The 25,125-nt window shown below is 43.0% G+C and overlaps 1 protein-coding gene across 1 annotated transcript in view; it reads right to left on the reverse strand.

Moving 5' to 3' along the window:
* ncoa2 (nuclear receptor coactivator 2) overlaps positions 1 to 25,125 on the reverse strand; it is a 171,018-nt gene that overhangs the window by 80,994 nt on the left and 64,899 nt on the right. Inside the window, exons 4-5 of the mRNA XM_083632246.1 lie at positions 20,978 to 21,150; positions 9,030 to 9,133 (exon numbers count right to left, since the gene is read on the reverse strand). Coding sequence (XP_083488372.1) covers positions 9,030 to 9,133; positions 20,978 to 21,150 — 277 coding nt within the window. The remainder of the gene's footprint in view (positions 1 to 9,029; positions 9,134 to 20,977; positions 21,151 to 25,125) is intronic.

A 25,125-nucleotide genomic window follows, 5' to 3' on the forward strand; every position in this document is an offset into this window, starting at 1 on the left:
AAAGTCGAAGTGAACCGGAGGCGAATGCAATAGTGCGAGCGTCGGAGACTCAAACAAATCTTGTCTGAGATGACAGGGTTGAGAGGCGGACCACAAGCCGCACAATTCCGGGTGTCGTCGATTTGATTTGACAATTCTGGGGACTGGCTTTGGCATTGGCCAATCATGGCGTGTTTTTGTTTTTTGTTCATGTTTCATACAATTGGCCAAGGTAGTAGTTAGTTTATGGGATAGGAATTCTGCCAGATGACAGGCACTAGGTGCCATTTTCTGTTTCTTTTGGAAGAGAAAATGATCCTGAAATGAAGATTTGATTGACAGCTGCCATGTCGTGATATGATTGGTTGAAATGGGGTAGAAATTTGATAGTACTAGGTGACGTCAGCAAACTGTAGATTACTGTTATCAATGAAATCTTGAACAATGAACTTTTGATGTGAAAAAGTGTGAAAACTAAAGAAATTCGATTTTTGTGATTTTTTTGGCATACATCATTAAAAAGGTGCACTGTATACCCAGGTATTTGACCTAAAATAAAATAAAAGTCATTTTTGGGTTCAGCTCGACTTTAACACATTGAGTGCCAGCGACGCCATATGGCGTCATTAGAAATTTACCGTAGGCTGCCAGCGACGCCAAATGGCGTCAGTAACTCCAAATTGTTTTTTTGACGGGGGGGTGTCGATCTAAGCTTCTTACATCGCCTCTTACAATATTGTAGCTATTGGAGGTCTATAACCTATTTTACAAACCCCATTAGGTGGCGACAGCACTCTCCTGATAAGAGAAAGTGTAGCCAAACACACAGAAGAAGTCGCTGGGGAAAAAGGAAATCGCATTGCATCCGTCCGTATGCATCGACATGCATGAAGCCAAACGCCAGTGCCTGTGCCCGCAGCAGCTGCATCCGCTGTCACAACTGAGCACCTCCGTGTCCGATAGCAACAGCAACCTGCGACAGCACATTCGCATAATCAGTCTTATTATTCTCAACTGGAAGCATTGTGGCCCGTGACAAACACACGCGGAACCAAAAAGCTGGATGTCGCGCACCATTCACTGTGTGTGCAGCAGCAGAGAGCCACCAGACACATAAGACACACCCAGGAGGAGGCGTGTGCAGTTGAGGGGGGGGGGGGGGGGGGGGGGGGGGCACGCAGAGCACGCAGAGCAGCATACACTTCACCCAGACAGACCCAGACATCAGAAAATTAGCTTCAGAGTCAGTGATGTGCTTGAAATGTTTAATTTCACAAAATTATCTCAGCTCGTAGAAAACAAGGGCTGTTTTTGGTTCAATCAAGCTATCTTCTCCGGCTCATAACTAAAGAACGGAAAATGGGATCAATAAACTTTTTTTTGCAGGTGATAGAAGAGAGTCTCATCGTTATTTGTGCGTGTTCAGTGTTTACATAGTAATTATTAAAGAAATTATATGACTGTTTTAAAATGCATTGCGGCCTATGTGGCACAGCAAGCAACCTTTTGCCCAAGGGCCGTGGCACTCAAAGTGTTAAGCAGCATGATTGACCCGAAGGTCCAAACACCGCCCAGCCAGGAAACTAGAGGCCATCGGATGAAGCCACACCTCTGAATTACTGCAGGAGCTGAATTTGGCATGTGATGCGCTCGGCTGCGCCGTGGGGGAAAAAAGGGATATGTGAACCCAGAGCCATGTAAGAAGAGTTTTGGTCATTTTGGTCCTCCACTGACGCCACTCTCTCTCTAGAGCAGCGTTTCTCAACTGGTGGGTCGCGACCCAAAGGTGGGTCGCGGGGCCGTTTTGATTGGGTCGCGGACATTGGCCAATTTTTTTTTTTTTTTCCATATTTAGCCTGACCAGTTTTACTTAAGCTGAAGCATATGCTCTGGCTGTAATTCAAGAGAAGTCTGCCTTTTCATTTCATATTTAATTTTAGTTCAATTCAGATGATTGAAACTGGATTAGCATGGCTCCAGTTTAATAAAAAGTTATGACCAGTTTAACTAAAACGCATATAGCCTGCCTGTGATTCAAGAAAAGTCTGCCTTTTTATTTCATATTAGTTAAATTCAGACTATTGAAACTGGATTAGCATGACCAGGTTAACTTGTTTTATTATTATTATTATTATTATTATTATTATTATTATTATTATTATTATTATTACCTTTATTATTATTATTATTATTATTAACTTGTTTAAAAACATATAGGCATGTAATTCAAGTCTGCCTTATTTAAATTGGTTTTTTGCCCTAGTTGCACTTCTGATGCACTTTTTTGTTCATTTGAGGTTTATAACAGTGCATGAAGGCATTGTGTATTAAATTAATGTGCTATTTTTTGTGCAATAAATTTGAGTGGTTTAAAAAAAAATCTGAAATTTGGGTCGCGACTTCATGACAAGGAAAATAGTGGGTCCTGAGGCTACACCAGTTGAGAACCACTGCTCTAGAGGACACTAGAGCCACTTCTTAACATGCAGTGGAATCCGTATTATAACCTGCACCTAGCCGGTTGGCCTGCATGTTAAACAACAATTAGCCGGCCTACGCGCACTCCCGCGACTCGGTATCTTATCTACCTCGACCACCGGTATAAGATCCGCTTCCACGCAAGCGCTGGTCATGTTAAACAGTGGAACGATATGATCCGCATATGTCCGTAGTGGGCGGGTGTGGCTCTTCGTGGCTCACTTCACGTTCGCTAGTTTATTAATTAATGAATCGTTCGGGCAATCGCTTATATCAACGAGCAAACTCACGGTTTCCTCAAGTGTTGCAAAAACGGCTTGAATTGTTAAGTGGGGGCTAGAATGACCGTGCTTTCCGAGGTGAGGGCTGGCTTGACTGCAGTTGCAGGCAGCCAGGTCCAGTGCATAAAAGGAGGGACGCTGCTGCGTTGCTTGCTTGCTCCCATGTCAGAAAAACAAAGCCTAACGTTTGTGGGAGATTCAAGTTGTCGCACTTATTACTTTTAGCTAACGCTACGTTGTTTTTTCATCAAGGCAATGTCCAGAAGATATGGGTTCATGAGTTTCTGCAAATGCAGATAGATAGGCTACAGTAGGAGCATGCATGCATGTTGTCTGTTTCAATAACGAAAGCGTCCTTTACCGAGAACGACGTGCCGACCAATTAAATATTCTTGTTGCGAAATCGGCCTCTTAATGACAACACTGGAATAAATAAGATCGACTACGACTATAGAGGGTATAAAGAATGGACTATAGAGAAATAAATGGATTCAAAACGTTTATTTAGGAAACATAGGCTATCAAACTTTTGTGGGGAGAAATACATTTAAAACTAGTCAGATATGACTAGTTGCCACTTGTAAAATAAATCACCCACAGTGATTGACGACGGTGCGACCACTATTTTGACTGCCTCATAGCTAAAGCTGTTTCCTATCACACACCCCCCCCTCCCCCCGCCCACTGGCAGAAAAAACGGCTCATATCCAGTTGTTTCTTAACAAAGACCCCTCATGTTTAGAAAGGCAAAACCTGAAAATATCCTGCTCTCTCTAGCTGGACATGATCCAGAGTTCATGTTTAAAAGGCACTTAGGTGAACCCAGCACGGTTGCTTGCCATCCAGCACGGTTGGCTTGTTAATGTTTATAGCACAGTATTGCAATATTGCGGTTATTGTGACAGTAAGAAAGTAGCCGGCTAGAAATGTTTGAATGTCCGGCCATCCGGCTGACAGCGGGCGCTTATGAAACTCTGCCATATACCCCAGGATAACTTGTAATATGACAAGATCAACTTAAAAATGGACTTAAGATCTCATCTATGGCTGCATGGAGCAGAGAAAAATGCAGCATGGTGGTTGTTGTGGATAGAGCTGCAACTAACAATTACTGTATCAATTCATCAATCAGTTATTTTTTCAGATTAATCAGGACTATAACATGTGATAATGCCCATCACAAGACACCAGAGGCTAAAGTCATGGCCGATATTTTACAGCCATTTTGAGATAATGGGCACCGGCCGATTAAGAAATAGAATACACGTCTGTTCTTAAGTGGCCCTGGGACTGAAAACAAAGAGATGCTGCTACTGTGTGCAGTGCACTACACTAACATCATTTATTTATGCTTTGATTTATGCAAGTATTTAACATTTTCCGTTCTCAGAAACTGATGCTATCTGCTGATAAATGTTAAGTGCACTAAAACAATTGATTTCTCATTCACAAGTTTTTTTTATGACAAAGTTTAGTTTTTTGATTATGTGTGGACATTTATTTAGTTGATAGTTTGTTCAGATCTTATAAGCAAACAGATGAAATGCAGTCAATAACATTTGTGTTAAATAAATGTTCATTTAAAGCTGCATTCAGCGATGTTTTTGTGTTCAATTAAGTGTTAAATGGCTCTATATTCTGACAGCAATCACTGAAATAGAGTGTTTGGTCAGTAAGTTGGAACTCCAAACCCCCCACTGTCCTCTATCTCTCTCCTGTAGTCCTGCATGCATGGCTGACGTATCTCCGCAACCGTAACTCACGGGTGGCGGCATTGGATTCGGGGTGAAAAAATACATACTGTATAGTCCTTTACAGGCATCGTGATCTGACCTTCCGTTTCTCAGAAAATTTGAACATTTCTCTGATTGGATAGTGGGAGGTCGGCGACCTCATTTTTATCCAATCAGAGAAATGTTGACATTTTCTGGGAAACGGAAGGTCAGATCGCGATGCCTGTAAAGGAATATACAGTATGTATTTTTTCACCCCGAATCCAACGCCGCCATGACTCTCTACGAGTTACAGTTGCAGAGATACGTTGGCCCTGCATGCAGAGCTACAGGAGAGAGATAGAGGACAACAGGGGGTTGGGAGTTCCAACTTACTGACCAAACACTCTATTTCAGTGATTGCTGTCAGAATATATAGAGCCATTTAACACTTATTTGAACACAAAAACATCGCTGAATGCCGCTTTAAGTTCAGCAATTTTGTGACTCTTTTGTTATTAAATGCATGTAATTTATCAGATGCAAAAACAACATCATCATGATATCGGCATCATATATCGGCCATCGGCCGCCCTGCTCTCTAAATATCCGCATCAGCCATTGAAAAACCCACTGAGCATATCGGTCGACCCATAAAGTGATGTTCTAAAATTGTGTGCTTAGACCAGTGTGCCCACAAAACTCCCCAAGAGCATTGATTTTATAATGATGTGAAAGAGAAACACAAACTATTTGTTTGTATTTTTTTTTTACTTGATAAATGACAAAAAAATTTTTTTAATTGATTATCAAATTTTACAAATCAATTAATTTTTCCGACAATGGACTTAGGAATTGACTAATCGTAGTTGTCCCTGTATGTACTGGACAAGTGGGACAAACAGAAACAGAGCAAACATACTCTCTCCCGCCAAGTCCTCTCTTCTTGCAGACGCTCTTACATAACAGCATTAGTCCAACACTTTGATTTACAAAGGCCTTGATTAAATACACACTGTGGAGACGACTAACACCGTTGCACACAAACATAGTCACGCTGGCCCCTCCCCCATCTCGCCTTCTTTACCCTCGCCTCTATTTCTCTCCACCAACCGTTTCATAGCTAGCCTACTTCTTTGCCGGATGACTCTATATTGCACTATAGGCCAAGTTATGAATCGGCCATAGCAGAGAGAGCCCTCTGGGTGATACTGTGTTAGTTTACCCACCCGCCCCCCTGAGACACAGACAAAAGACAGCGCTAACTAGGTCCTATAGCTGCTGTCACCAAGCCCCGCAAGCAGCTACTCCTTTCCCATACAGGGGATGGTAAAGGAGAGCTTCCCCTAAAGGAAGACAATATGCTATGAGGGAATACAATATGCTACTGCTGCTTTGGAGGGGCTCTCCTTCACATAATTTCTTTTTTGGCTAAACATGCTAGAATTTCAACGTAACAAACATGTGACGATCTTCCCAAAAAACAACAACATTCCCAGCAGCCTAAAATTAAACTCTGGTGATTTTGTGACTTCACTGTTTACGGAGCTGCGTGTGCTAGGCATGCAAACTGTATGCCCACAACAAGAGTGTTGTGACAGAACAGGGCTGGCTCTCAGAGGGTTAAACCAACAGCACACAAGTGTTTTCTCTGGGCCTCTTCTCTGTCTGTGCGAGTGGGCAGCGAGCGAGCGACTGGAGAGCCTTGCAGGAGGAGGAGGGTCACGGGGCGCGTGGGCGCACTTCCTGTCCACAGCCATTGTGCTGCTCGGAGAATGTTGTAATGAGCCCGGGGCTGGAGGACGAGGACGGGGGGGACTGAGCGGGGCAGAGCACAGTGTGTGCTGTGAATGGGCTGGTCCCTGTGTTTTGGGGGCCTTGCTGACAGATGGGAAAGCATGCAGGGCTACACTGTGGCTATATTTAGCCCTGAGTTAGCATGTCGATTCAGTGACGCTGGACCCGGAGAGCTATAAATATTCCATGACAGGACAGATCTAGCGGGCCGACTCGGCGAGCGGGAGGGAGGGAGGGAAGACGGGAGGGAGAGAGAAAAGAGAAGGGGACAAGGGAGGAGAGAAAGCGACAGAGAGAGGGAGAGGGAGAGAGAGAGAGAGGCTCAATGGACTGATTCATCCGCCCAGGCTGTTGCTTTCTCTGCCATTATACGTAAGCACTCCAGTGGCTCCTTCGCGGGACAACGAGGCCATTGCTCCGCTCAGTGATTTACAGCCATTCCAGGGCAGAGACAAGACGCCGGCAGCCTGTATTCTGCCCGGCGACACTCACACACCACAGCTACTGGCCTATTTCAGATTGTTCTCTGGTGGATGGCACTCTTCATTATATTGCAGTCATGACTTAAAGAGGAGAATTTAGCCTATGTTACAGCGTTCACTGTTAAGAGGAGAATTTAGCCTATAGCCGTTTTCACACATGTGTACAGGAACATTGCCTGTAAATCAATAACGGCTATTTCCCGGAATTTCCCTTCACACCTGAGGGATCACATGTGTAAAAACAGCTGTGAAAGAAGCTGTATTTTGGGGGGCGGGGTGGGGCGGCAAAACTCCGATGGTGAAATAAGTTTGCTTGTCACACAATAAATCACACTCGTTTGACTTAAGAGGGCATGTATGTTGTATCCTTCACATTCGCTAACCAGTCTTTTTTTTTTTTTATCACTTTATTTCTCAGTTTTCACAAAAAACATGGATGTCACGAAATACAAAAGTGTATGAAAACTCTTTTTCTTTTTTCTCCCACCCCCCACCCACCCCATGGGGACTGACCAAAAAAAAAAAAAAAACACCACCAAAACAACTACAAAAATAAAAACAACTACAACAACAACAATAACAATAATGGACAGATGTGTGTGCGACTGTGCGTACAGTTATTTGGCTCACAGTAAACCACTTTTTCTCTGCTGCAATTAAACACTGCTCTCTGCTAACCAGTCTTTGAACTGAAATCTTTGAAGAAGTTGGGATCCCTGTCGGAGAGAAATAGCCTGGTTCGATGTTTATCCGTTCACCTGCGTCATCTTGAAGCACTTTTTACAGACTGGCTTAGTTTGATGTGTCCAGGGGCTTGCCTTCGCTGTCAGCAACGTAAGCAAAATACTTCCACATTTCGCTTCGTGCATCTGCTTTCTCTACAAGCGTTGGGCGGCTTGCAAGACTCTCAGAACAAGCCGCTGCCATTTTCACTGTGTCTGTCCCTGTCGGGCAGTGCTGAGGAGGACTGAAGGACTGGCCAGAGAGCGAGCAGAGAGGGGAGGGGGGGAAATCGGCACGCCCACTAGGGCTGTGAATCTTCACTGGCCTCACGATTCGATTCGATTACGATTCAGAGGGCTAGGATTCGATTCGATTACGATTATCGATGCATCTCGATGCATCTCGATGCATCTTAAATCGATGCATCACTTTTTTCCCCCAATACATGATTTATTTTTTCTCACTTTCTTTTTTCTCACTGTGTGGCTACTTTTAAATAAAAGTGCATTTGGAATTGAATTGCATTATGATCCATAATTAAAATAAACAACTGCATGTACTTCCATTATATTTTATTTGATTATTAAAAAATATATATATATATATATTTTTTTAATAATCGATTTTTGACATTTGTGAATCGATGCAGAATCGTGCACGTCCGCATCGCGATGCATCTTATTATAATCAATTATTTTTGACACCCCTAATGCCCACACATGAAGCAGACATACCGGTCTTATCACAAGGTTAGAAGTGGTCAAATGTCCGCGATGACGGGGGCGCGCTTATACCGGAAAACAACTTTCACACATGAAGGCATTACACCGCTTTCTGGTAATTTCCCGGGATAAAGCGCATGTGTGAAAACGGCGTATGTTACAGCGTTCACTGTTAAGAGGAGAATTTAGCCTATGTTACAGCGTTCACTGTTTACTATCTTTTCTTGCCAAAAATGCCACTATGTATGTACCCTTCAGCCGGAGGCAGAACTCGCCATCTTCGGCTGCTCGGAGTCCTCTCTAGACTTCCCTACAGCTGTGCAACAATCTCTGACACAGGGGACAATCGTTGGCAAGAAACTAATTCTGCAGGAATGAAGTCCCCCTCTCTCCACCCTCTTTTCAGTTGTGGTTGGCAGACATGATCTCCGTTATACGGATGGAGAGACTCAGGTTCCTGAGGACCAACTCACTTCAAAAATTTCTAACAATTTGGGACCCGTTTCTGGCCTACAGTATATTGACGAGGTTAGGGGCGATGGGTGATTCACCTGGCTGGTTTCCTATGGAACCCCTTGTGTAGGACCCCATATATATGTATATATGCGTGTGTGTGTGTGTGTGTGTGTGTGTGTGTGTGTGTGTGTGTGTGTGTATGTATGTATTATGTTTTTGTTTCTTTCTTTTAATTTTTTCTTTTTCCCTTTCTATTCTTTTCTTTTCCTGTATCTGAGTTGTTGGTGTTTTTATGCGTTGGTGTTTTGAAAATTTGAAAATTGCAAAATAAAATATTGAAAATAAAAAAGATGCCACTATGTAAAGGCCATTACAGCCAAGAGAAGACCCTCTACCCACCTCCAGCATCATTGGTCCCAAGGCATCTTTGTCAATCACACTTTGGCCTGTTGATGAGACGTCAGCTTTCTGTACCTCCTCTTCATTGGCTGCTGCTGCTTTCTCTGTTGGGGCGAGAGCCATTAAACAATAACAGTTTAGAGAAAAAATAAATCAACAAAAACAGAAACACACAACAAAAATTCAAGAGAACGTGGATCTCAATCAGGGTTGGGGAGTAACGGATTACATGTAACGCCGTTACGTAATCTGATTACAAAAAAACGGTAACTGTAATCTGTCACAGTTAGGGGTGTCACGATACACTCAGTTCACGATACGATACCTATCACGATACTGGGTTCACGATAACGATACGATACGATACGATTTTAACAATATTTTTTTAAACTTGAATAATGACAATATATGACTGGAAAAGTAGTATTTTATTTGAAATGCACAAATACAAACATGCTGTTGTGGGAAATTGTTATTACAATAACAACTAGAAAAAACATGAGATTGGAGATAAGGCTTATCTTGAAATAGAATGAGTTACACCGTCACTTAGATTTACTTTGAACTAAAAGGTTTCTCAACAGTATAAATTCTCATTATGCATCTTCAGTTTTTCTTCAAACTCAAACAACAAGACTTTTCTTAGTCTATTTTTTATGCATCTTCAGTTTTTCCTGTCAAGTAAACAGTTTTGCCAGAAACTCAATTGAATGGTTTCTCTCCTGTATAACTTCTCATGTGTCTCTTCAGAGACTTGTTCAACTGAACTACTTTCCACACATTGAACTTCAACAAACAAAGACGTTTCTTAGTCTATTTTTGAAAAAAAAAAAAAAAAAATCGCGATATGAGATTTCATCTCAACGATACATATCGTGACGTTTTACTATCGCAAAATTTCGTGGGACGATATATTGTGACACCCCTAGTCACAGTACATTTTAAGATGTGTAATCTAGATTACAGTAACGGGGGTATAGTAACGGCGTTACAGGCGGGATTACATTCGCCCTTGCCTCTTCATTAATTTTACAAAATAACAACAAGAAACGGTGTAGCCGTGACTGACTGTGACGAGGACGAGCGAGGCGGAGCAACAGCAGCAGCTGCAGGCAGCATTCATGATGACAGAGGCACCCGCGCCTGTGGTGCCTCCTCCCACGAGTGCATATACGTCATGGAAATATAACAAGCATTTCACTTTTACGTTCGCTCAGTGTTTAGACAGATCAAGCGTCTTCCACATGGATTCTACTGAAAATTATATTTTCAGTAGAATCCACGTGGAAGGCGCTTGTGTGTGGGGCTGTCAGCTGAACGTTACGAGGTGCCAGGCAGTGGAAAATCTGCATTGAATTTCTCCGCTGACAAACGCAGCTCTAGTCTGCATGGGGCGAGAGGTTTTTACTTTCACTATCTCCTTCAGATCACCTCAGCCTCAGCGCGCCGCGTGTTGACTCGTGTGTGGGTGTCACTCTCTCTCTCAATCCATACGCAGGCAGCGCGTTTCTCCTCTCCCTCTCTCTGTCCCCCTATCTCTCTTTCTCTGTCCTGTCCCGACCACTGGTACTGACACAATCAGAAATGTCTTCTAAAAGCACCCAAAGAAAATGACGGCTATAAACATGCTTTTGTGTCCTCCTAGTCCATCTGATGGACTTTTCCTGCATTCGCGTATGGGCCGTTTCGACATTTTTTGAGTATATGGTCTTAAATTAAGGCTAGGTAATTTTTTGGGGGTATTTGACAAAAATCAATCATAGTTATCATCTTTATACGATCCTAAGACCTATTTTCAAAAATACTCCTCAATTTACTCTTAGTCCATCTGATGGACCCATTGACTTCCATTGAAACCACTCTATTGGTACTCCCAGCAAATTTTCACAAAATTAATTTATTTCAGCGGGCATCCTGGACCAAATACCTTGAACTTTGACCTTAATATCTAACCTTGGAGTTGGTAGAAATTTTGGGGGAGTTACATGGTCTCAAAGTCCATTGCATAGTTGTCCCATTGATTTCAATGTTAATTTTGCACAAAAAGAAAAAAAAAATTTTACTTCCAGCAAATTTTTCAAAAAATCATTATTTCCTTGATGTTACACATCTCACCTTGACTCAAGGGGTTAAAATTGTAGTTTCTACTGTGTTTGCCTATTTCCCCATATTCCCCCAGTTTTGGCATAGCAATCAATTCCATACAGTTTACATGAAATGTAAAAAAAACTGATTCCTATGCCAAAGATGGGAAAATATTAGAAAACTGAATTTGACAGTCCACACTACTGATTTGAAGCCTTTAGACCAGGATAGATGCTGGACTAAAGCTCGTTTGTGTTTTTTGGGGAAAATGGCTGGTAGTCCAAAACATGCGCTTTTTGGATTTTTGGCTCAAAATATGAAAAAATACTATTTTTACAAAAAATCACAAAAAATACAAAAACCCACTGATGATGTCACAATGTCTGTGACATCATCAGTAATGTCATCAGTGACATATTATTGACAAAAAATCATCTCATGACATCACTGATGATGTCATAGGCTAGTGATGTCATAGCTATTGTGACATCATGCCTGCGAATCTTTGATACTAGGCATCTTGCAGTGGTGACTTTTGTAAAACACCCCAACCTGCCCATAATATCAGACCCAAAGCCAGTTTGTCTTTATGGAAATGAAAAAAAAAAACACTTTTTTTAATGTACTTTTTTTTTTTTACTGTACTTACTGTACACTGGCATTTGAGGGGTTAAAATTCGAATAGGTATGAAATGTTGGTATGAGGTATTAGGGAAGAAGTTACCAATGAATTATAAACAGTCAAAAATTTAAAAATAAAAATGTATATTCATAAATGAATACATTATAAATATGACGGTCCATCAGATGGACTAAGAGTAAATTGAGGATTCCGCGGCAGTAGGACACAAGGGTTAAACGGGTCACATGTGAATCACACCTGTAAAATGTATCTGCTGTCATAAAGCATTCATTCATATGTTGTGAAGACATGGTGGCATGGCGTAAGGCCCAGCTGGACGCAGCACGTGGGGTGAAAGGTGGCCATAAACGAGTGCATGTGTGTCACAGCACGCAGGCAGGCAGCTGCCACGCTGGTGACAGCTGCCACGCTGGTGACAGTCACGCAACGGAAGGCATTGTCAACGTGCCAAAAAAGGCTATTATGGAATCCTGGTGAACATCAGCCTCTTCCACTGGGTAAACAACTCCCGTTCCAAATAGGCTGTTATAGGGGTTAGGGGTTAATAGGCTCTTACTTTCTGCGACAAGGAGACATCTTTTAAGCAAAAAATAAATAAATCTTAACCTTAATTGAGTCACAAAACCATTCTTATGATGATAGCATTTTGAATATACAGTAATTTAGGACTTTGGAGCTTGACCAGTAAAGTAATAAGTGGGCTAGCAGGCATCTGTACACATCGGTGCCACTGATGGTAGTGTTGAAAAATAAATATCCTATCATATTTTCAGACATGAGGCTAAGGCTAGGTTGCAAGATACTGAAAAGTACACTACTCTAATAACTAATAGTCTGGTTACGTATGTCATAACCACTCCGATGAGCAACCTGTTCAAACCTTAATTTTCATCTCTTCTGATTGGACCCGTTCTCCAGCAACATGAACAGCATCCTTTATTTCTTGCCAGGGTTTTTGCCTTCCTTTTCAAATGACCTGGCTGGCAATTAGTTGATGCCGCCTTCAGGAGCTCCTCGTAAACTCCTCCTACCTACGTGTTGAGAAATCTGAAGTATGACTTGTGGCACATTCTACAGCTTTTGGTGAGACGAAGCATCAAGATATCACAATTGAATTGATGATATAATAGTTAAAAACCAATAACCACAGCAGCTTTAAATCCATTGGCTACTATATTGCTTTCATCGACGGTCCTTTTTCAGTAATGAAACGCTGTTGAAGTGACACGTTGGCTTGGAAGTGAAAATGTGTCTGTAGTGCAGGCTCTGGTCTACACTGTACCTGCACTACGGTGCTCTGCATTACTCCATGTGAGTGATTGGGTTAATAGCCATGCAGAGAAGCCTTATGTTCAGTGCGCAGGCTGCCCTACTTTCAGAGATGATGATGAGGGAAGGAATATGAGTGGGCTGTTGGGGGGAAGGGGGGACACATTTGATTGTCGCACAGCGCCAAGGTGAGGGCTGACCATATGGTGAGGAACATTTTGTCAGGTGAAAAAAACAAAAAAATGTTTTTGATGCAGATGCATGTGAAAAGGGAGGAAAGTGCAGGTTTCTCGCTGCATTTCCACGTCACACGCGCGCGCGCGCACACACACCTCTTTCAGCATTCATGATGTGTGCATCAGCAGGACCTCTGCAGGCCCAGTATACCAGCACAGCTGCCCTGAGGTATAGCCCATCACTCAATGTCATGACAGCCCTCCCCATGTCCTGCTAGAGCCTACTGTCCTGCTCACTGGCCCTCACCATGTCCTGCTAGAGCCTACTGTCCTGCTCACTGGCCCTCACCATGTCCTGCTAGATCCTACTGTCCTGCTCACTGGCCCTCCCCATGTCCTGCTAGATCCTACTCTCCTGCTCACTGGCCCTCACCATGTCCTGCTAGAGCCTACTGTCCTGCTCACTGGCCCTCCCCATGTCCTGCTAGATCCTACTGTCCTGCTCACTGGCCCTCCCCATGTCCTGCTAGATCCTACTGTCCTGCTCACTGGCCCTCACCATGTCCTGCTAGAGCCTACTGTCCTGCTCACTGGCCCTCCCCATGTCCTGCTAGATCCTACTCTCCTGCTCACTGGCCCTCCCCATGTCCTGCTAGTTCCTACTGTCCTGCTCACTGGCCCTCCCCATGTCCTGCTAGTTCCTACTGTCCTGCTCACTGGCCCTCCCCATGTCCTGCTAGATCCTACTGTCCTGCTCACTGGCCCTCACCATGTCCTGCTAGAGCCTACTGTCCTGCTCACTGGCCCTCCCCATGTCCTGCTAGTTCCTACTGTCCTGCTCACTGGCCCTCACCATGTCCTGCTTGATCCTACTGTCCTGCTCACTGGCCTTCATCATGTCCTGCTTGATCCTACTGTCCTGGTCACTGGCCTTCACCATGTCCTGCTAGATCCTACTGTCCTGCTCACTGGCCCTCACCATGTCCTGCTAGATCCTACTGTCCTGTGACAGGCCTTACTAGCCCTCACCATGTCCTGCTAGATCCTACTGTCTGTGACAGCCCTCACCATGTCCTGCTAGATTCTACTGTCCTGTGACAGGCTAGATCCTACTGTCCTGCTCACTGGCCCTCACTATGTCCTGCTAGATCCTACTGTCCTGTGACAGGCCTCACCATGTCCTGCCAGAGCCTACTGTCCTGCTCACTGGCCCTCACCATGTCCTGCTAGATCCTACTGTCCTGCTCACTAGCCCTCACCATGTCCTGCTAGATCCTACTGTCCTGCTCACTGGGCCTCACCATGTCCTGCTAGATCCTACTGTCCTGCTCACTGGCCCTCACCATGTCCTGCTAGATCCTACTGTCCTGTGACAGCCCTCACCATGTCCTGCTAGATCCTACTGTCCTGTGACAGCCCTCACCATGTCCTGCTAGATCCTACTGTCCTGTGACAGGCCTCACCATGTCCTGCTAGATCCTACTGTCCTGCTCACTGGCCCTCACCATGTCCTGCTAGATCCTACTGTCCTGCTCACTGGCACTCACCATGTCCTGCTAGATCCTACTGTCCTGCTAGATCCTACTGTCCTGTGACAGCCCTCACCATGTCCTGCTAGATCCTACTGTCCTGCTAGCCCCTACTGTCCTGTGACAGCCCTCACCATGTCCTGCTAGATCCTATTGTCCTGTGACAGGCCTCACCATCTCCTGCTAGATCCTACTGTCCTGTGACAGTCCTCACCATGTCCTGCTAGATCCTACTGTCCTGCTCACTGGCCCTCACCATGTCCTGCTAGATCCTACTGTCCTGCTCACTGGCACTCACCATGTCCTGCTAGATCCTACTGTCCTGCTAGATCCTACTGTCCTGTGACAGCCCTCACCATGTCCTGCTAGATCCTACTGTCCTGCTAGCCCCTACTGTCCTGTGACAGCCCTCACCATGTCCTGCTAGATCCTATTGTCCTGTGACAGGCCTCACCATCTCCTGCTAGATCCTACTGTCCTGTGACAGCCCTCACCATGTCCTGCTAGATCCTATTGTCCTGTGACAGCCCTCACCATGTCCTGCTAGATCCTACTGTCCTGTGCAGGGCTGTGCCATAGAGGGCAGGACCTGATTACATATGGGCTGCTTCTCAGACCCCAACTAGTAGATTATCTGATTATCTGTAACAAGCTAAATATACCTCTGTCAGCACATTTACTATTTAATCTGACTAGATTTAATATTGCGCTCTCTCTCTCTCTCTCTCTATCTATATATATATATATATATATATATATATATATATATATATATATATACCGTAAATTCCGGACTATAAGCCGCGGCTTTTTTCCCGTTTTTTGGCCCCTGCGGCTTATATAACGGTGCGGCTTATCTATGGATTTAAAAAAAAAAAAAAAAAAAAAAAAAAATCTCTCTTTTTTAGCACTGTTTCTAACTATAAATCCACTTCTGTTTTAATTTCCTCTCTTGCCCTCTTTTAACAACATAACATAACATAACATAACACAACACAGGTGGTGTTGTGTTATGTTGTTTTGTTGAAATGTTAATAAATGGGAGCTTCCTCAAACAGCCATCTCTTTCCCGACAATCCCCTCTGTGCATGAACCCTTACATATGGTAATTAAACATTAAAACACAATAAAAAAAAAAAACCATTAAAACACCCGCGGCTTATAGTCCGGTGCGGCTTATATATGTAAAAAACAGTCAACTTTGCAGGTGCGGCTTATACTCCGGTGTGGCTTATAGTGCGGAATTTACGGTATATATATATATATATATATATATTAGAGATGGAAACATGGAGATAGAAACCATGGCTCTGCTGCCTCTCTTAAATGTGTTGGGATAGAGAGGGTTCTTCCTAATCCAAGGGGATGAAATCCAGTCCAAAAATTGCTACAAAGAGAGATATATTGGATCTTTACTTTAAACTCTATCGAACCACATGGCCTCAATTAAACTTTGGATCTGAGTTATTTTTTGTTATAATATGTCATTTGTATTCTTAATGTTGACTGTTCACCTTTTTATGACTCTGACCTAATTGATATTTCTTCTGCTTACAGATAATTGCACCTGATGAGGGTGAAGAAGGCAGCTGACACTCCCTCCTCCCCTCTCACTACCCTCTCTCCCCCTCCTTTAGTAGGGATGTTTCATGTAAAGCAGCTTCATAGTTCTAGTTCCTATTTACCTGTGAGGTTGTTCTTTTGTATCCATCATGCATGTAACTTGTACCTATTTTGTACTATATTGTTACTGTATGTTGATTTTTATCCTTAATAGACTTCATTAAAAAAAATGCTGTTGATTGGACAAGCCACACTGATGGCCTAATTTAAACACACCTGGGCCATACTAGTGATTAGAGCGAACCTGAAGAAGCCAGCAGGTGAAACGCGTTGTTTGCATGTCTTTTTGTTTGTTTGTTTTAAAATATGAATTAAAGTGAAGAAATTCAGCCTACTCTCCTTCAACTACTATATATATATATATTAGGGCTGTGAATCTTCACTGGCCTCACGATTCGATTACGATTCAGAGGGCTACGATTCGATTCGATAACGATTATCGATGCATCTCGATGCATCTTAAATCGATGCATCACTTTTTTTCCCGAATACATGATTTTTTTCTCACTTTCTTTTTTCTCACTGTGTGGCTACTTTTAAAATAAAAGTGCATTTAGAATTGCATTGTATTATGATCCATAATTCAAATAAACAACTGCATGTACTTCCATTATATTTTATTTGATTATATATAAAAAAAAAAAAAAAAAAAAAAAAGATTTAATAATCGATTTTTGACATTTGTGAATCGATGCAGAATCGTGCAGGTCCGCATCGCGATGCATCTTATAATCGATTATTTTTGACACCCCTAATATATATATATATATATATCATTTGCATTTAATTTAGCACAGATGTTACATACGCAACATAATCAATAGAAGATACTAGCTAACTCCTTTCTGTTCCAGCTGCAGCTTTCAGATTAGCTTAGCCTCCAGCCAATCGGGGCTGGTTTCTACTGTGGTGGCATGGGCCAGCAGTTATGGGTGTCAAGAAAGCTATAAAATCCTTGGCAATGCCATTACTTTATAGGCTCTATAAAGAAATCAATTGCTCCACATATTGTCTATTAAGACACAACAAGCTAGAGGGAGAGAGAGAGAGAGAGAGAGAGAGAGAGAGAGAGAGAGAGAGAGAGAGAGAGAGAGAGAGAGAGAGAGAGCGAGAGCGCAGCCAGGCTAAGTAAAGCAACTGCACCCTGATTTCAATTAGGGGAATGTATGCAGACAGCATGAGAAGAACATACAGGGCTAAATTAACTGCTTCCCTTAGGAGGAACATTTTTTAAAGGGCATCATCACAACAGCACAGGGCTGTGACACTAATCACTTTGAGTTATTAAGTCGGCATCTGTGTCATTTGAGTCAAGACCTTCAGTAATGTCACCATAAAGCTGAGAATGGTTCATTTCAAACACATTGTTTACAGGGTCATGACGACGCTGTTAGTACAAACTAAAACCCTCACAATTAACAATCCTCCACTGTCTGTGTACAGTGCTGGAACAGAGCGCTGCATATATATATATATATCACTGTACTGTCTGTGTACAGTGCTGGAACAGAGCGCTGCATATATATATATATATATCACTGTACTGTCTGTGTACAGTGCTGGAACAGAGCGCTGCATATATATATATATATATATATATATATATATATATATATATATATATATATATATCACTGTACTGTCTGTGTACAGTGATATATATATATATATATCACTGTACTGTCTGTGTACAGTGCTGGAACAGAGCGCTGCATGACAGATGAGGTGTGGAAGTGCAATGAAAAGAATAAATGGCGGGGGGGGGGGTTCCAGCGCTGTGAGGGGGGGGGCAAAAAGACGCACCATATAGGCCTACTTTCAGCGTAGACATATAAATACGCTTTCAGTGATTTCTTGGTTCACAAAAGTGCAACAAGAGAACAAATGGCAGCTGAAATAACTGCTGTGCCCTTCTGACTTGTACGAGATGAGGTGTACTGCAGCACTCTTTAAGATGAGGTGTACTGCAGCACTCTGCAAGTCAACTGTAAAACGCTGTCTCTGGTTAGCCTTTAGTGTTGGGGAACAAAGCAGAAAAACGAAGCCTGCTTAGCCCTTCCCTCAATGGTTGATGTACAAACATCTGACTCCAGCCCAGGAGGCAGACGGGCGATGTGACTCCAGCCCAGGAGGCAGGTGGGTGATGTGACTCCAGCCCAGGAGCCAGACGGGCAATGTGACTCCAGCCCAGGAGGCAGGTGGGTGATGTGACTCCAGCCCAGGAGGCAGACGGGTGATGTGACTCCAGCCCAGGAGGCAGACGGGCAATGTGACTCCAGCCCAGCCCAGGAGGCAGACGGGCGATGTGACTCCAGCCCAGCCCAGGAAGCAGGCGGGCGATGTGACTCCAGCCCAGGAGGCACGCGGGCGATGTGACTCCAGCCCAGCCGAGGAGGCAGACGGGCGATGTGACTCCAGCCCAGCCCAGGAGGCAGGCGGGCGATGTGACTCCAGCCCAGGAGGCAGGCGGGCGATGTGACTCCAGCCCAGCCGAGGAGGCAGACGGGCGATGTGACTCCAGCCCAGCCCAGCCCAGGAGGCAGACGGGCGATGTGACTCCAGCCCAGCCCAGGAGGCAGGGGAGCAGAGTGGGGATGGGACAGACAGACAGTAGCCAGGCAGAGAGTTTGTGTGCAAGGTTTCCATCACATTGCTCTCCATTACATAACGCTTGGCTCTGTGAGTCACATAAAACAAGCCGACATCATCAGGCCGTCTGACTCACATGTACCTGGAGTGCCCCACTCCACGTCTACCAGATTCCCTCAGCTACTTCTCACATAAGCATGGTCACAGCTTATTCACAACTCAAATACATACAAACCATACCTAACCCTAACCCTAACCATACCGTACAAACATCTGATTCAGCGACGCATACTTCCAACTTCACTAACTACAAACAATACACGCATCCAATTCCCTCATGCATTTAGAACCAATTTAAATGTTCACAAAAACAATGAGAAACCAGGTATTGAAAAAGACAGGCGAATGAAGCCAAAATCAGAACACTAAGTAAACAAGGAGTAAAAACTGTTGTGTTCGGTCCTGCAGGCAGAAGTTTCCTGACTAAAAAAGATTGGGATTCTGTCAGTACCGGGTCTTGTGAATCCTCTATTAATAGCTTCAAACCAAAGAGGAGCTGGCAAGTACAAGCAAGCAGCTTGATCCATTTACCTGATGTTCTGGCTCACAATGGCAGCCAACGAATCACTGCTGTGTTTACGCCTCAGACATGATGAAGTGATGGAGGGAACATGACATCAACCACTCTGCCCTTTAACTGGCTACTTCCTCTCTCTCTCTCTCTCTCTCTCTCTCAATGCATTCTGCCAGCAGGCATTTCTCCACATAAAGATTAATTGTTTAAAACAGAAACCTGGCCATTACTTGTGCTATTAATATTATTCAATTATGATATTATTATGAACAGTTGATTTGAACGTGAACACAGAGAGCATTATTAATTACTAGGAGTGTAACAGTCTCAGAAAGATCCTATTTGTGCCCATCAAATCTGCTAATGCCATCAGTATCGTGCCACCAGTGGTGAGCCTGGAGGCCTTGAAACCACACGAACATCCTCAACATATTCTTAGCTTATCTGAACACACAACATTCTTATTCACAGCTACAAATGATAGCGAGTGTTTTATTCACATGTGTCTTCACTGAGGCTAACATGCTACATTGCAACTATGCAATATATCACATGAGCTACAAGGAGGCTTTCAAGTTGATTGGGAAAGCCTGTCGAGAGTTGAGTGCTTCATATAAAGTTTTATTTTCACTGACTACGTTTACATTTACACAATATTCCACTATTATTCGGAAAATGACAATATTCTGAATTTGATAAGGGTCATGTAAACAGCATATTCCAGTTGCATTTTCAGAATTTGGCCTTTTTCAGAATTTAGCATTTTCCGATTAAGACATCTGGGTTATTCCAGTATTATTTGGGTTTTAGGAGGATTCTTTGATCATGTATACAGCGCATTCGGAATCTGCGTCTCAATCAGGGTTTTTACCACAGTTTGCGACGCATGTTGCCTGCTTGTGGTCAACTGATGTGTGCTAGAAAGCACTAGAAGAGGCGATATAATCATATAATCCATCATCTCTGGCATGCGAAAAGAAAAGCCCACATTTCTGATTGGGAGATGAGAAACATCGGTTTAAAGAGAGTGGTGCCCAGTGCCCACGGAAGTCCAAAATGCTTGCGAGCCTGCGAGGTAATATCATACTCGCCTACTTTTTATGAAAGACTTGGATGTGCAAATATCGCAATGCAAACCTTTCAGCAGCAAGTGCCTGAAAAGGACCAACTGAGTGATGCTGGAAAAACTCAACAGAAAAACTCTAGCTGCATTCTAGCTGCATCTCGCTCTCCCCCCCTCCTTCATCTGTCGGGGAGGGCGTGCAACGGCTGCATGTAAACGGGAATATTAGTGGATTATTCATTTAGTAGAATATTGTCATTTTCCGAATATGGGGGAATAAACTGAATATTGTGTGCATGTAAACGTAGTCACTGTTGCTCTTCGGGACCTTTTCTCCAAACAGACAAATACGTCAACACAGTGTTAAAGGCGGGCGAGTTCTTACGGCCCCTCATACCTTGCTCCTTTATTTGTCTGATCTGCTTCACAGTTTCCTTCAGGATTGCACATTTGTCAGGCTTGACGTTGAAGTTGTCGATGTCGTTGAAGTTGGCGAAGATCAGCTCTGCGAGCTCTTCGATGTATTTGTTCTCGTGCTCACGGTTGCGTTTCTCGTTGCTCCGCTTGGGACTACAGAGGGACAAAGAGAACATTGGGGCTGAGAATCTGAGCAGAGGATGACATTAAGAGCTGGACTCGGAAGAGGATAAAGAAAGGGACGGATCACTGAGCAGACGTTGAGATAGAACAGGCAAAGATTTTCAAGTGTGTGTGACGTGTACATCCGTGTGTGTGTGTGTGTGTGTGTGTGTGTGTAGGGGTCTTGGACCACACAAACGGAGAGAGCAGGTATGCATTGCTGACTCTGCCCACAGTAGGAGAATGACTGGGCAGGCAGGAGGAGCCCAGAGCAGCAGGACATGAAAGAAGTTCAATCTACACGACTGCACCAGGCTTGATTATCAGCACTGGTCTCTGGACATGGGCTAAAGAGCCCTCTCATTTTCATAGCTGCCAAATGACAGTGCACACTAGCATCCACCGCAAACTCTGGCATGGATGAGTCAGAGAGCAGGATGGGGGCGGAGGAGGGGATATCTCTAAGCCAGTCTGCATTTTCATTCTTTTTTTTTATGCAAACATGGACGAGGTGCATGAATAAAGAAAACATACATCCATGTGTGCTCGTCTACACATGAATTATGCACATTTATTTATACAGGCTCCTGCAGCCCCGGGGTTAGAGGCCACAGTGGCAGCTATTCCTAGTAACTGCTACTGTACGTACGTTACTCGTTACTGTATGTACTGTACGTTACTCACTATTGTATGTACTGTATGTTACTCACTACTGTATGTACTGTACGTTACTCACTACTGTATGTACTGTATGTTACTCACTACTGTATGTACTGTACGTTACTCACTACTGTATGTACTGTACGTTACTCACTACTGTATGTACTGTGCGTTACTCACTACTGTATGTACTGTACGTTACTCACTACTGTATGTACTGTAGGGCTGGGTATCGAGTTTCGATACTTACTTGGCACCGAAATGGAAACATCGATACTAAGGGGTATCGAAGCCTCCCTTGTCAATCGATACCAATTTTCGATACCAAAACAAAACAGCGTCATTGAGCCTATAAGCATGCGACATGCTTGCACGCCGCGCTCTAATACGGCTGGTGATTGGCTGTCATGTAGAGGCATGCAGGAAACGTTACGCCCACTTTAGCCGGTGTGTTTGTTGTGACTGTGAGCCAGGCGTGCGGTGCGGATATAGTATACAAGAAGTTAGCCACTCAAGCTACTCCTATCCTGGAGTACCATATGGCGAAGATGATGAAAAGCAGGAAAAGAAACAGAAACAACACGGACTGGTTTCCACAGATAAGAGAAATAATTGAGAGGTGGGTCAGCTTACCGCAAGTTAGCGGTTATCAGATCCCTCAGTCTGACAAATCCATGCATCTGGCTGTGAGTTGTAGCTAGCAGATCGTTTAATTAATTGCCGCCGTAACGTTATGCGCAAGCGGGCATTGTGTATTTTTAGCAACTCGTTAACAAACGCTGATGTCATGATAGTTTGTTGAATGTAAATGCGATTCATTTATATTGATTGGCTAGTCAGTGAATGCGTGAAGTGGAGCTGTCTCGTCAGATTTGACAAGAATGACGTTCTGTTGCAGCAGTGAGCATTAAACACTGATCTGCAACACTAGCGTTAATGTTTAATTAATTAGCATTAACGTTATGTGCAAACGTTATCGCCCATTATGTATTTTTAGCAACTCGTTAACAAACGCTGATGTCATGATAGTTTGTTGAATATAAATGGGATTCACTTTGTGCCATTGGCTATATTGATAGGCTAGTCAATGCTCAACTAGTCTTCCATGCATGAAGTGGATCCATCTCATCAGTTTGGACAAGAATAGAGTTCTGTTGCATCAGTGAGCATTAAACCCTGATTTGCAACTCTCTGTTTTGCACTGAAAACTTCCACTGATTTATTTGTTTTACATTTCTTTCCTTTGTAGTACTTCCAATATTTTTTGTAGGGACGGCAATACGTTTAGAGAACTTAAAGTTATGTTAAATACAGTAGGTTTTATTTTTTTCTGCTGTAAAACTTAAGATGGGGGGAAAACTAAAGATTTGTAAAATAATTTCAATGTGTAATGCTGTTTTATTTTTGTTAAAATGGATTTTTCTAAAAATTGGTATCGAAAAAAGTATCGTTCAGGAACCGGTATCGAAATCCAAGTATCGAAACGGTATCGATATCGAAAAATTTTGAACGATACCCAGCCCTAATGTACTGTACGTTACTCGTTACTGTATGTACTGTACGTTACTCACTACTGTATGTACTGTACGTTACTCACTACTGTATGTACTGTACGTTACTCACTACTGTATGTACTGTACGTTACTCACTACTGTATGTACTGTACGTTACTCACTACTGTATGTACTGTACGTTACTCACTACTGGATGTACTGTACGTTACTCACTACTGTATGTACTGTACGTTACTCGTTACTGTATGTACTGTACGTTACTCACTACTGTATGTACTGTAGGTTACTCACTACTGTATGTACTGTACGTTACTCACTACTGTATGTACTGTACGTTACTCGTTACTGTATGTACTGTAGGTTACTCACTACTGTATGTACTGTAAGTTACTCACTACTGTATGTACTGTACGTTACTCACTACTGTATGTACTGTACGTTACTCACTACTGTATGTACTGTACGTTACTCGTTACTGTATGTACTGTACGTTACTCACTACTGTATGTACTGTACGTTACTCGTTACTGTATGTACTGTACGTTACTCACTACTGTATGTACTGTACGTTACTCACTACTGTATGTACTGTACGTTACCCACTACTGTATGTACTGTAAGTTACTCACTACTGTATGTACTGTACGTTACTCACTACTGTATGTACTGTAAGTTACTCATTACTGTATGTACAGTAGTACAGTACTGTTACTCACTACTGTATGTACTGTACGTTACTCACTACTGTATGTACTGTACGTTACCCACTACTGTATGTACTGTACGTTACTCACTACTGTATGTACTGTACGTTACTCACTACTGTATGTACTGTACGTTACTCACTACTGTATGTACTGTGCGTTACTCACTACTGTATGTACTGTACGTTACTCACTACTGTATGTACTGTACGTTACTCGTTACTGTATGTACTGTACGTTACTCACTACTGTATGTACTGTACGTTACTCACTACTGTATGTACTGTACGTTACTCACTACTGTATGTACTGTACGTTACTCACTACTGTATGTACTGTACGTTACTCACTACTGTATGTACTGTACGTTACTCACTACTGTATGTACTGTACGTTACTCACTACTGTATGTACTGTACGTTACTCGTTACTGTATGTACTGTACGTTACTCACTACTGTATGTACTGTAGGTTACTCACTACTGTATGTACTGTACGTTACTCACTACTGTATGTACTGTACGTTACTCGTTACTGTATGTACTGTAGGTTACTCACTACTGTATGTACTGTAAGTTACTCACTACTGTATGTACTGTACGTTACTCACTACTGTATGTACTGTACGTTACTCACTACTGTATGTACTGTACGTTACTCGTTACTGTATGTACTGTACGTTACTCACTACTGTATGTACTGTACGTTACTCGTTACTGTATGTACTGTACGTTACTCACTACTGTATGTACTGTACGTTACTCACTACTGTATGTACTGTACGTTACCCACTACTGTATGTACTGTACGTTACTCACTACTGTATGTACTGTAAGTTACTCATTACTGTATGTACAGTAGTACAGTACTGTTACTCGTTACTGTATGTACTGTACGTTACTCACTACTGTATGTACTGTACGTTACTCACTACTGTATGTACTGTACGTTACCCACTACTGTATGTACTGTACGTTACTCACTACTGTATGTACTGTACGTTACTCACTACTGTATGTACTGTACATTACTCACTACTGTATGTACTGTACGTTACTCACTACTGTATGTACTGTAGGTTACTCGTT

Source organism: Poromitra crassiceps (genome assembly GCF_964638095.1).
Source record: "Poromitra crassiceps genome assembly, chromosome: 2".
Lineage (NCBI taxonomy): Eukaryota > Metazoa > Chordata > Actinopteri > Beryciformes > Melamphaidae > Poromitra > Poromitra crassiceps.